At 55.7% G+C, this 13,312-nt stretch overlaps 1 protein-coding gene across 5 annotated transcripts in view; it reads right to left on the bottom strand.

The window, feature by feature from the left end:
* Positions 1-13,312, bottom strand: part of ARVCF (ARVCF delta catenin family member) — a 51,123-nt gene that overhangs the window by 21,874 nt on the left and 15,937 nt on the right. For 2 of the 5 annotated variants that reach the window (XM_064362822.1, XM_064362824.1), the window contains exon 1: positions 2,700-5,056. The exons of 1 other annotated variant lie outside the window; for it this stretch is intronic. In XM_064362822.1, the coding sequence (XP_064218892.1) occupies positions 2,700-2,774 (75 nt within the window). In that variant the 5' untranslated portion in view covers positions 2,775-5,056. Of the gene's footprint in view, positions 1-2,699; positions 5,057-13,312 lie in introns of those variants that run through there. 2 more of the 5 variants (XM_064362823.1, XM_012454196.3) reach the window with 2 other exon arrangements.

Genomic DNA, 13,312 nt, shown 5'->3' with positions numbered 1-13,312 from the left:
AGACCATACAACTCACTCCCAGACCAGAGCATCCAGCCCTCTAGAGGGAAGCACATTGATTAAATTCTAAATTAAAAGCCATTAATCCGAGGCTGGCCGGAAGCAGCCAGCTCACTCCCCATGGGTCATGGGACTCTGACCTGGCTCCTCTGCTTCCTGCCAGGCCTAGCAGAACCATGGGCCATGGGAGGCTTAGAGCCCTCTGGGAAGGGCAGAGAGAGCTGGTATGATAAGAGCTCCCTACCTCCCAGGCCCTCTGCTGCCCACAGCACATGCCAGCTCACCCTTTATTTCACAGGGCCACACCACTCCCGTCTCACAGAGGCAGATGCCAGGGCCCAGAAAGGGTGGGGGACCATTTGCAGCCACACAGCTGTATGGCACGGCCAGTGTGCCCAGGAAGCAGGGAGTGAGAACCTGCAGGTGCCCAGGACCCCGAGGCAGGCGCGGGGTGACCACAGCCTCAGAGCTACAGGCCACACTGGGCTGCAGACCGCCAGTCCATCCTCCACTCACAGCCACACCAGCCAGGAACAAGGGTGGTGCCTGCTACACATGACAGAGTAAAAACTGAGGACAAGCCTGGCTGAGGTTCCGGCTGGGGCTACACAAAGTTAGAGACCCTAAGCCTGGAAGTGGCTGTGTGTGTGACGCCTTATGCAGAAGAGGGCAGGAGCCCGGGTGTCTGAGGCCAGGCACAGGGTGGGATCAGGTCTGGTGGCCCAGCCAAATATTGCCCCTCAAGGCCTCAGGGCCCCAGGAGCAAGTGGGGGCTGCAAGGGCTTGGCAGCTGCAGCGACAAACCAGCGCTTTCCCTCCTGGCTTGCTCCCTGGCTGCCCAGCATGTTTGTTTTTCATGGATAAAAAGAAGCAGGACAAGTATGCGGAGCTCAGATCCAGGCTCAAGGCAGTGGGCAGGGCATGGCCACGAGGCCACACTGCCTGGAGCACAGTGAGCATGGCCCAGTGCCCAGGGCTGCTCAGGCATCCCCCCGGCAGATCCCGCCAGCCCAATGAGGCTGGCTCCGCTGCATCCCTTGCCCCTGCACCCATATAGGGCCCTGGATGGGGAGGACACGCACTGCGGGTGACATCCTCAGAGCGTCAGCACCGCTGCTCACTGGTCGAGATGGAGCCAGCTGCAAGGACAGAGACCCCAAGAAGAAGAGCAGCACTGGGCTCAGCTGTGCCAGTGCCGGCTGGGCCAGCGACACGGTGCAGGGACATGGGTGCACCTCATAGGTGAAGAGACACTGTGGAGCCCAGAGCCACTAGCAAGCTGGGGAAATAGGCCCAGTGAGGGTGAGAGATCAGTGCAGGCCCCCAAAGCTGCTCTCCATTTCCCCAGCACCTGTCCCACCAATGAAAACTGTCAACATGACCTTTCAAGGAAGCCAGTATGTGTGGAGGAGCTGCTTTAAGCCAGCCACAGAATGGAAGAATGCAGGGAGAGCTGGGGGATGCCACCCGGGTCTGAGGTGCAGACTGGGCACTCCAGCCACCATGGCATAAAGGGATAAACAGCACCGCACACCCAGAGCATGGTCGCACAGCTCTCCTCTACACACCTGACGCTGTCCACCCCTGGGCCCCAGACCCACCAACACAGCGGGGTCTTGTGCACGTATGGACTGAACCATGCTGGGCCCAAGGTGGGGATGGAAGGGCTTTCTTCCTGGGAGGGCTGGGGTTGGGGGCAGGGGTCATGTCACTCAGCCCTCAGCCCAGTCCTGGCTGCAGCACCAGCCCATCTCAGCCAAACCTTGGAATCAAGGGGCAGAAGGGAATGGGACACTGCCCTGGATGGCAACAACTGGGACTACAGGGTAGCCACTGGCCTCGTGGACCTGGGGTGGTTCACTTCCCTCCCTGTGCAGAGACGTGGACTCTCACCTACATCACACACCCTATCCCCCATCTAGCAGGACCAGGCCTGGGCTGCAGCCCTTGCGGACAGCTTCCCTGACCTAAGCCCCTCCAACACACCCTGGCTCTGGGGTCTAAAGACGCCTACCCTAAAGGAGGCCCACTGGCTCTGGCTGGGGGCTCAGAACTCCAAGGCCACAGTGGGAAGGTGGCCAAACCCTACACTGACCTTCTCATTGCCCAGCTTGGCTCGATTGGGGAAAAATGACCATGTGTCTCCCTGGAGACATCTGGAAACACTGGCCAGTGTTGGGGGAGAGAGTCCAGCAGCCATACCCAGGAGAGCAGAGACCTCAGTGCTGGGCCTGTGCCATCTGCCCCAGCTGTAGGGTGCGTCCTGCATTTGCCCTGGGGGGTGTCCTGAGCTCACAGGTCATGGCCTTGGCACCTCAGTTGTCTTGAGGGCAGCCCAGGATACGCTCCAGGCAGAGCACGGAAGGCCCAGGCCCACTCCTCTGACATGGTGGCCTCTGGCCTGTGACAGGAAACCTTATGGATGCAGGGGGTCCTGGCCCAGAACCATAGAGGGCAGCTTTTCAGATGATAACTCAAAATGCCATTTTTATATTAAAACAATAAATATGTGATGTCAAGGAAGGCAAAATGTGCATGGATTCTTAAAATCGATGGGCCTGAGTGGATGCTGGGCAGGGTGGGCACCGGACTTGCTTTTGCTAGAGTCTAGGAGGGCTGCAAGCACAGGCCAGGAAGGGGGGGCGCTGCAGGGACCCTGGCTGTCCTCTCCGGCCAATGCCACCTTGGCCTCTCCTCACCTGGGAATGGCCCAACGTTGCCTGTCGGGTGGACCTCTCATGACCCCCCATCCAAAACACAGCAACCAGCTTCATGCTCAACTCAGAGGAGGCCACTTCTTGTCAAACATGCCGGTCCCAGGAGCTTACTTAGAAGCAAGGCAGGAATGACACTGTGCAGCCCAGGAGTGACCAGACTTCAGGACCATGTGGACAACATCATGTTCCACCCGGAAGACATCAGGAGCTGGGAGGGGCTGGAAAGGTCTGGGCTAAACCAAAAAGTAAACTGCAAAACAAAAGTGATGACCCAGCCCCAGCAACAATGAACACTGGCCACACACCCACAGGGGCCCAGGACCAGGACAAGAGCCTCCCGGTGCTCTCACAGGATGAACCACTCGGCAAGCAGGTGGCCCAAGGAGAGAAGCATGGCAGAAGAAGAGGGTGGCCCAAGGCACACAGCCCATGGGAGACTAGAAAGAGGGCAGGCAAAGGAGAGATGGAGAAGGATGGCCAGGCAGATGGATTCAGGGATGAATGGGGGATGGATGAATGAATGGAGGGGTGGCTGGGGCAGTGATGGAGGATGGACAGAGGGATGGATAGATGCCTGGATGGGTGGGGGGATGGTGGGGGAGGGACAGAGATGAATGGATAAATGGGGGATAGTGGGGGATGCACAGACAGATGAATGGATACATCAGGGGGATGGTGGAAGATGAACATATAGATGAATGAATGGATGGGTGGGTGGGGGATGGTGGGAGATGGACATATAGATGAATGGATGGATGAGTGAATGAAGGGATAGTGGAGGATAAACATAGATGAATGGATGGATGGGTGAGTGAAGGGATAGTGGAGGATAAACACAGATGAATGGATGGATGGGTGAGTGAAGGGATAGTGGAGGATAAACATACAGATGAATAGATGGATGGGTGAGTGAAGGGATAGTGGAGGATAAACATACAGATGAATAGATGGATGGGTGAGTGAAGGGATAGTGGAGGATAAACATACAGATGAATAGATGGATGGGTGAGTGAAGGGATAGTGGAGGATAAACATACAGATGAATAGATGGATGGGTGAGTGAAGGGATAGTGGAGGATAAACATAGATGAATGGATGGGTGGGTGAGTGAAGGGATAGTGGAGGATAAACATAGATGAATGGATGGGTGGGTGAGTGAAGGGATAGTAGAGGATAAACATAGATGAATAGATGGATGGGTGAGTGAAGGGATAGTGGAGGATAAACATAGATGAATGGATGGGTGGGTGGGGGTATGGGGGACAGTAGAAGATGAACATATAGATGAATGGATGAATGAGTGGGTGGGGAATAGTGGAGGATGTACATATAGATGAATGGATGGATGAATGGGTGGGAGATGGTGGAGGATGGACATATAGATGGATGAGTGGGTGAGGGGATGAGGGATGGTAGAAGATGGACATATAGATGAATGGATGGATGGGTGTATAGGGGATGGTGGAGGATGGATATATAGGTGAGTGGATGGATGGACTGGTTGGGGGATGGTGGAGGATAACATATAGATGAAGGGATGGATGGGTAGGTGGGTGGGGGGATGGTGGGGTTGGACAGAGAGATGAACTGATAGATGGGGGATGGTGGGGGATGGACTGAGCAATGGATGGATGGGTGGGTGGGGAAATGGTGGAGGATGGACAGACGGATGGACAGATGGGGGAAGGTGGGGTATGGACAGACAAATAGGTGAATGGATGGGCAGACGGGTGAAGTGATAGAAGGGTGGATGGCTAGATGGATGATTGAATGGGTTTATACATGAATGAATGGATGGATGAATAGTAGATTCATGGGTGGGTAGCTGGAGGGATGGGAGGAGGCCAGATAGAAGGGGGTGTAACTGAGTGAGTGAATGAGTGTATGGACAGGAGGCTGGCAGGTGGTTATATAAGAAAATGAGGGGAAATGGGAGGATGGGTGAATGGTGGCTAGTTGGATGGGAAGGTGGCTGGACGCATGTGGGTGGTATTGGAGGGATAAAATGGTGGTGGAATAATGTGTAGGAGGGTGGGCAGATGGGATGCTGAAGGCTGGGTGGATGGAGGAGTGGATGAAGGAGAAAACAGAGTGGGATGCATGTATGGAAGGGTGGGTGGGCTGTGTGGGGGCCGGTGGGCAGGAAGGAAATGCTGGAACCCCATTAAGTGGAGAAAGCCCCAGCCCCCAAGCCCTCTGGGGCAAACCACAGTCAATATGCACTGTCAGGAACACAAAAGCATGGTGAGGAACCTGAGGGCAGAAGCTAAATCCTTTCCCTGAAACCAAAGCTGACATTTGACGTCTTCTTGCCGACCCAGACATTCCACCTCAGGAGTGCAGCCAGAGCCTTGCTCTGGAAAATGAAATTATGGGGCCTGAGTCCAACGTGGGTTGAGGAATTAGAGGAATTTCCGAAGGGTCAGGCCAGCGAGGGGTAGCAGGCAGGGCCTGGCTCCCGTTCTGACCCCTTGCCAGCTGTCTACCAGAGCACAGCCAGGGCTGCGCTGGCCCCTGTGAGGGGAGAGAGGGGACTGGTGACCACTGAGACTCCTCCCATAACCCCTCCCCCCTCCCCCCACCCCAACGAGGAGGAAATGATGCCAGAGTGGCCTGGCAGGAATTGGACCCAGGCCCAGCAAAGCCTTCTGCCTGGGAGGACATCCTGGGAGCTGCCAGCACAAAGACTTGCTCCCCACCCCAGCTGGCCAGGTCTTGTGGGGGCCCCATCTTTACCCTGTTGCCCCTATTGTGGTCAGATGGTGCCCAAAGCCTTGCGGGTAGTTTCTGGCCAACCCCACTGCCCGGGCACTGTTCCTGGGCTGGGACAGGGCCAGAGCTGGGGGCCTGGGGTGTGGGGTTCACAGGGCACAGTCCACGTCCATCTGTGCCAAGGTCAGGACCACAGTCCCTTGCAGTCTGTGTTGGGCCCAGGGTGCCTGGGCTGGGGACAACGGTTCTCAGCCTCTAAGCAGCAGAAGGAACCCTCTAGGAAAGATATACAAGCATTACTTTGTGAGAATGAAACTTTCCATATATAAAAAAAAAAAAAGGGTCACACAGTGTGGTCATGTTTTTTAAAGAATTGATACCATTTACAGCAACACATGTAGTGAGCATTTTGACGAACTGATAGGTGCCAGCGTTACTCCTAGACCGTGACTCCAGCACAGTGAGCCTGGCGTGGGGCGTGTGGGACCCATCACACTAGGCTCCACTTCTGTGCATTTGTAATTTTCCATAACAGAAGCAGCAGCCACAAAGAAAATCAAAAGACAGTCGACATGCTGGAATCAAGTATTTGTAACACCCAACAACAAAGTGACGTCCTCAACCCATTAGGTGCTCTCATAGGCTGCTCCAGAGCCCCACAGTCCTGCCTGTGTGCCGCTTCTCGAAGCACAGGCCGCTGGCATAATCAGAACCTCAGTAGAAAATGGACAAACCAGACACCCTCCCTACCAGCTAGGCGAGTGAGAGCAGAGGTCAGGGACTAATCTCCCCAGGGACCAGGGCAGTGCCCCTTGTCAGAGAGCCATAATCAGATTCAGTCTGGAAATTTGATTTCCCCAGCAGAGGCAGCAGGCCAGGCTGGATGAGACGCCATCAGAGGGTTGGGTAGAGGGACAGAGATGGCTTCTTAGTGACCGCCTTCAGCTCCCCAGCTGTCCACATGGTCACTCAGCGGCACCCGCTGATCACGTGAGGGACGACTCCCATGTCCAGGGAGGATACTCAGAAAGAGCCTCTTCCCACGGGGCTCCTGCCCTGCACTAAAGCAGTGTCCAAGGCCAAGGGTAGGGCTGCCGGATGGGAGGTCCAGGGGGACCAGGGGCTGTGTGGGGCTGTTACAGAAGCTGGGGGTCCAGTCAAGGCAGGGATACTGCTGGGGGCCAGGGAGCTGGGCAGCCTAAGGTTGGGCAAGGGCTGGTTCTAGGGACTGTCAGCGGCAGAACAAGCTCAGTGACTGCAGGCAGGACAGGACAGGTGAGCAGGCAGGGCAGGCGAGTGTCCCAGCAACTGTCCCTTCTCTATATGAGGCATGAGCCACAGGGAGCCACTGCTGGAGCTCCATGAAGAGTCTGGGCTTAAGATTCCCATCCAGCAAGTCACAGACCCTGCTCCCTGTGCCACCAGCAGCATTCTGGCAGGTCACATACCCTGCTCCCTGTGCCACCAGCGGCATCCTGGCAGGTCACAGACCCTGCTCCCTGTGCCACCAGTGGCATCCTGGCAGGTCACAGACCCTGCTCCCTGTGCCACCAGCGGCATCCTGTAAATCTCCTTGGTCTGAGAACTGCCTCTCCGTGAGGACACATGGGATGGGATGGAAAGGAGTCCTTCAGGTCCCAATTCGGAGCAGCCCCCAATACCCTTCTTGTGACTGACCCAGACTCCAGCTACAGCTGCAGCAGTGGGTGGCAGCTGTCCCCTACAGTGGCAGACTGCAAGCCAGGGAGTACTGGTAGTGAGAGGCCACCTTCTCTGGGCTCCCTGCTACAGCCCGCCCAGGGCACCGCCAAGGACTCAAAGGCTGAGGAGCTCCAGGGAGAGAGCTGCAGAGGCTGCCAGCACAGTGTCCTCTCCCCTGCACCCTCGGCCCACTCAATCCACCCCCAATGATGAACATGAAGTAGGGGTGTGGAGGTGTGGTGCCCCACTGAGTGGGCCAGGCACCTGTGGCTGTAGCTGGCCCATCGCCTCCACGGCCTCCAGAATAGGCAGAATAGGCCACAAGGTCCCGTGTGGCTCAGGCCCCTGCATCAGAGAGCGCAGGTGCAGTGGAGGTGGGGGGGGCTTACAGGCCCCAGACATGGAGCTGAGCCCGGTCCTCTGTGCTCTGGGGTGGGCACAGGAACCAAAGCATCCCTGAGGAGGGAACTGACAGGGCTCACAGCTAGGCTGGGATCAGAGGCACACAAGCAGTGCCTGGGAACCCTGCCCTACCACGCCCTATGGCCCCCCTGAGGCACTGTAGGGGACAGCTGTCCAGCAGGCCGAGGGGCCTCAGAGGGCAGGTGCAGCAGTTGCTACGCTGGCCACCGGCCTGAGCGCACAGGGCCCTCTGCCTGCAACGCCCGTCCCTCCCTGCCCCAAGACAGTGGGTAGACCCCTTCTTCTCAGCCCCTCTATCGCCATGGCAACGCCCAGGCTTCTCCTGAGGGACAGAGCCTCTTTGTGGCAACACAAAGCCCCTTTGAGGGGAGGTGGGGGTGCAGCCCCTGGGAGCCTATGGCCAAAGGGCCCCTGGGGGAGTAAAGCAGGGCCCCCCAGCCCAGCCCCCATCTCAGGTTGCGAAGCCAAGGAAGCTGAGATAGGAGAGCCTTGTGGTTAGGGACTGGGACCTTGTGCTGCCCATCCCAGCTGCCCACCCAGAATGGTCTCTGGGTGGATGAGCCGGACAGCCCGGGAGGCCAGGCTGGGCAGAGACAGCACTGAGGAGCCTCTCTGCAGGGGCTTGGGGGTTCCCACTTTCTCCCCCGTTGTTTTGACAAAGAACACAGTCTGCTTAGATAAATGGAAAATGGCACCGGCAGGGGAGCTCTGGCAGTCAGGAAACACCCAGGCCGGCTGCAGAAACAGTGCCTGGTGGGAGATGGGGGCAGGAAGTCCTCCATGGGAGGGCAGGCAGGGGCCGTGAGATGGCAGATGAGACAGTGGGAGGTCTGGCACCAGGTGTGCTGAGAGGCGGGGCCTGGGATCTGGGCCCCACCCAGTTCACTGTCCTCTTACTTCTCTGGCCTCAGCCTCCGTCTTCATGCGTCCGTCCAGGGGAATATGTCACTGGCCTTGCTGCAGCCACAACTCTGGGACAGGCCAGTTGGATAACAGGGAACCTCACCATGGCTTGCCTTGTTCCAGGGCTAGGGAAACTGAACCCTGAGGACGATGTGGGTCCTTGGCACGGTGACAGCATGGCTGTCCCATCCATGCTCCAGCCCCACAGCCAGGGAGGCAGAGGAGGCCAGGCCACATTTCCCCAGACTCCCAGCCCCAGAGCCCCTCCTGTCCTGGCCTGAGGGTCCCTGCCCACGCAGCCGACTGCTGCTGACCAGGCACCTGGCAGCTCCCTGCGTGCAGGCGTCCTGCCCAGAGGCCCTCCCCAGGCGACCTCAGTCTGACCCGCAGCAGCTTTGCTAACTAAGCCCCTGGTGTGGGGGGGGTCATTGGCCCCCTGTGGCAGCACGAGGCGGTGCTAGCCCCGGGAGAGATCCATCCTTTTGTAGGCAAATCCACCCTAGTACCAGGGAGTGGGGCCAAGGGGCTGCCCCCACACAGCAGTGCCTGGGTCAGCAAGCACTCCCTGCACCACCCACGGAGGCTCCCACCACACCTCTACCAGCCTGCCTTCCCCATTAGTATCCTGCTCTCTGCTGACACCTGCAGGCACAGAGGTGGGGGTTGGGACTCTCCAGCTGCTGTGGCAGGGAGCAGTCATAGGGTGGTTGCTGTGGTGGACGGAGGCCATGTGGTTCAGAATGGATCACAGGAAGGTGTGGGTGTGAGAATAAGTCTGGGCTGACCGCAAGGGCAGGCCTGGGCAGCTGGAGGGAAGGGCCAGGACTGTGAGTGGGAGAGTGCAATGGGGGTCTGTGAGGCTGAAGAGGCTGAGGGACCACTAGATGAATGAGGTTCTGGGAGAGAGGGATTCAGACTGGAGACAGAACCACTGGCAGCTTCAGCCTATGAAGCCCAGAGACAAGACAGGTGCAAACCCCAGCACCTCCTCCAAAGGATCCCCCCATCCTTCTAGAACAAGGGGATAAAGTCACTTTCCCAGCCATCATCTTCCCCGCACTGAAAGGGGCAGAACCAGGACCCAGCTCTGAGAGGTGAGCCTCAGGAGGAGGTAATGCTACCATCCCTTGGGGGCAACAGCCTGTCCCCTGAAAGTCCCAAGACTTGGGAAAGGTGCTCCTCACTGTGCCCTTTTCCCACCAGCACATCAGAGGAGCCAGTGGCGCGAGATCTTGACCCAGAATGAAGTAGAGGCCACCCCATCATACGCAGGGAGATTCCACATCCCCTTTGGTCTGCCCTTGCCCCAGGGTCCTATGTGGCCTCTGGCCAGTGCCAGCTGCTCCCAGAGCACCTGAGGCACAGTCCATCCCTCCCAGAGCCTGAGCTGGACACTGGCCTTGCCGCTCCCACCCCCCTCCCCTGCTGGGAGCCAGCTCCACTCTGGAGTGCCCATGGCAACAGGCCTAGACACCAACCTCCAGCAAGTGCACAAAGTCCCGCCTTTCATATGCAAGCAATGCAGAGGGCCGGGCAGGGGGCTGCACCACCCCATCCACGGCAGATTCCAGGCCCTGCAGCCTCCCATCTGGCTCCCACCCAACATACCAGGAGAGCCTCAGGACTGGACTGTGTATCCAGTCCCCAACACAAAGAGGTGGGAACCCTGCAGAGGGAAGCGCTGACAGTTTGGGGCCCTCCTCAAAGCCACCGACACAGCTATGGTGTGAATACTGGTATCGCCCAAATTCATGTTAAAACCTAATCTCCAGTCTGACATTATTAAGAGATAGGGCCTTTAGGAGGTGATTAGTGCCCTTATGTGCCCTTATAAAAGTGGCCCTTGGGAGCCATGTGAGGACACACTGAAGGCGCCAGCTATGAACAACCCTCACCAGACACGGAATCTGGTGGCGCCATGATCTTGGACTTCCCAGCCTCCAGCACTGTGAGCAGTAAGTTTCTATTATTATTATTATTATTATTATTATTATTATTATTTTGAGACAGAGTTTCACTCTTGTTGCCCAGGCTGGAGTGCAATTGCATGATCTCGGCTCACCGCAACCTCCGCCTCCCAGGTTCAAGAGCTTCTCCTGCCTCAGCCTCCTGAGTAGCTGGGGTTATAGGCATGCACCACCACACTCGGCTGATTTTTTGTATTTTTAGAAGAGACAGGGTTTCTCCATGTTGGTCAGGCTGGTCTTGAACTCCTGACCTCAGGTGATCCACCCACCTCGGCCTCCCAAAGGGCTGGGATTACAGGTGTGAGCCACTGTGTCCGGCAGTTTTTATTGTTTATAAAGGACTCCGTCTAAGGTATTTGGTGACAGATTGTGAATAAACTAAGACACACACAAGCACACATACAAGCACACCACACACAGGGACCCAGAGATGCCCCACGGGTACACGCACCGGCAGGCACACTCGTCCACACCCACGTGGCTGCTGCTTATCCCATCTAGAAGTCCTGACAGGCCCTTTGCAGGGTGGGAGACATCTTGGCTCCTGGTGAGGGTCAGCATGGTTGGTAGACCCCATTGCTGTCTTGGACACCAGGCAAGGCAGACCTCTCCAAGACCTCTAGGCCAAGTCTAGCCTGCCCCTAACACCACAATCTGCAGGACCCCCTGCCTCTAATCCCATATGAGGTTCCTCTGGGACAGATGGGAGTGGCTGGGCCTGTGGACCCCGAGCTTGCACAGACCCATCTGCAGGAATAAGCACCCTTTACATCACCCTAGTGCCCAGGGAAGACGCTTCTACCATGGAAGGACTTGGAAAGCCGCCTCCCACTCAGTCACATTTAGTGCATTTCTTAGGAAACAGCTGGTATGTGCCCTCGAAGGTTAAAGACAGCGTTCAACTGAACTGGGAACAAACAAACCATAATGAAAAGGAGTTGCCATAAATAATGAGGATCCCATGGAGATCTTAAAGAAGAACTCGGCAGAGGCAGTAAACAGCAGACAGGACACTGCAGAAAACACACAGTGTGAGGCTGGAGAAAGCACACTAAGACAGTCCCCCCGAGCCTAACAGCAAACGGGAGAGATGACAAGAGGATGGTGGCAGCCACAGAAGATAGAGCCCAGGGCCAAACTTCCACATGACGGGAGTTCCCAGAGGGGAAACCGAGAGATAGTGCTCTTCCAACCACAGAAACCACCTCAACAGGAGCACACCCAGTGGGGCTGTCAGCGTCAGAGCTGGAATATGAGTTAGGGAGTGAGCTTTCTGTCCAGAAAAGAAGCCCAGGAAATCAAAGATGTGTCTATCTCTGGATTTTACAATTAGTCTCATTTCCTCTGGCTCCTAAATGCGCTGTGTCCACTTTGAGGTATAGGGAGGAGGCCTGCCCAGCCCTGACCTGCAGGCTACACTAAAGGCTGGGCCATTCCGCACCAGGCCGTCAGCAGGCCTGCAGGGGCCGCGAGCGGTCCGTCTGTAAATGTCAGCCTCGACACGCTGCTGCTTGCTGCCTGGCTCCTGTCTCTCACAGCTCAGATGCTATTTTACGATAAGGAAGAGCTGACAGCTTTGTTAAAACAAACAAACGCCTCTCCTCTTTACTTGAGATCTTTTAAAAAGTTAACCTCGCTCTGAAATCCCATAAGGAAAAATTATGGTGAGGTTTCTGGATTTTCAGAGGCAGCAAACTTATCTCACCTAGAGCTCTGGACTACCCAGAGAAGCACTTTTAAGAACCAAAAGAGGCTGGGCGTGATGACTCACCCCTGTAATCCCAGCACTTTGGGAGGCCAAGGCAGGCAGATTGCCTGAGCTCTGGAGTCTGAGACCAGCTTGTGCAACATAGTGGAACCCCATCTCTACTAAAATACAAAAAATTAGCCCAGCATGGCGGCATAGGGGAGTTGCTTAAACCTGGGAGGCCGAGGTTGCAGTAAGTTGAGATTGTGCCACTGCAGTCCAGCCTGGGCAATGGAGTGAGACTCTGTCTCAAAAAAACAACTGAGGAATCCATGAGGCCTCGATAACCCAAGGGATCCTGTACTTGCACTGCTGGGATTCAAATGTGGGGGCTGCCACCACCATGAGCTTGTGAGAAGCCCTCAGCCTGTGCACGAAGATTCCCTCAAGGGAACAGCAGCTGCTGATGTGTGGAATTGATTTTTTCAGCAAGGGCCTGCGATTCTGAATGCATTAAGGCAGCTCCAGTTGTCTGCAGCAGTCCTCTGTCAGCTGCCCGTCGGGAGCATTTTTACTGGCTCAGGAAATTCACGGATCTCTGGACTGATGACTCCAACAGATTAGGTATGAATCCAAGAACCACAAAACAAAATCTAAGCAAGCTAAACAACAAAGCAAAACAAAAAACTCTATGTGTTCTAGTATTCCTTTTCCTTGTATAATATATTAAAATAAAAAGATGGTAACAGACTACCATAAACAATTATACACCAACAAATTAGGTAACCTAGATGAAATGGAAAAATTTCCTAGAAACACAACCTACCAAGACTGAATGATGAAGAAATAGAAAATGTTGATTAGATTTACAACCAGGAACAAAACTGAATCAGTATTCAAAAACCTCCAGCAAAGTAAAGCCCAGGACCAGATGGCTGAATTCACTGGTATATTCTACCGAACATTCAAAGAATTTTTTTTTTTTTTTTTTGAAACGGAGTTTGGCTCTTGTTACCCAGGCTGGAGTGCAATGACGTGACCTCCGGCTCACCGCAACCTCCACCTCCTGGGTTCAGGTAATTCTCCTGCCTCAGCCTCCTGAGTAGCTGGGATTACAGGCATGTACCACCATGCCCAGCTAATTTTTTGTATTTTTAGTAGAGACGGGGTTTCACCATGTTGACCAGGATGGTCTCGATCTC

Source organism: Aotus nancymaae, unplaced genomic scaffold, assembly GCF_030222135.1.
Source record: "Aotus nancymaae isolate 86718 unplaced genomic scaffold, 86718_ANA_hifiasm-v0.15.2.pri h1tg000049l, whole genome shotgun sequence".
NCBI lineage: Eukaryota > Metazoa > Chordata > Mammalia > Primates > Aotidae > Aotus > Aotus nancymaae.
The sequence above is the reverse complement of the archived record's forward strand: the minus strand, read 5'-3'. Positions and strand labels throughout refer to the sequence as shown.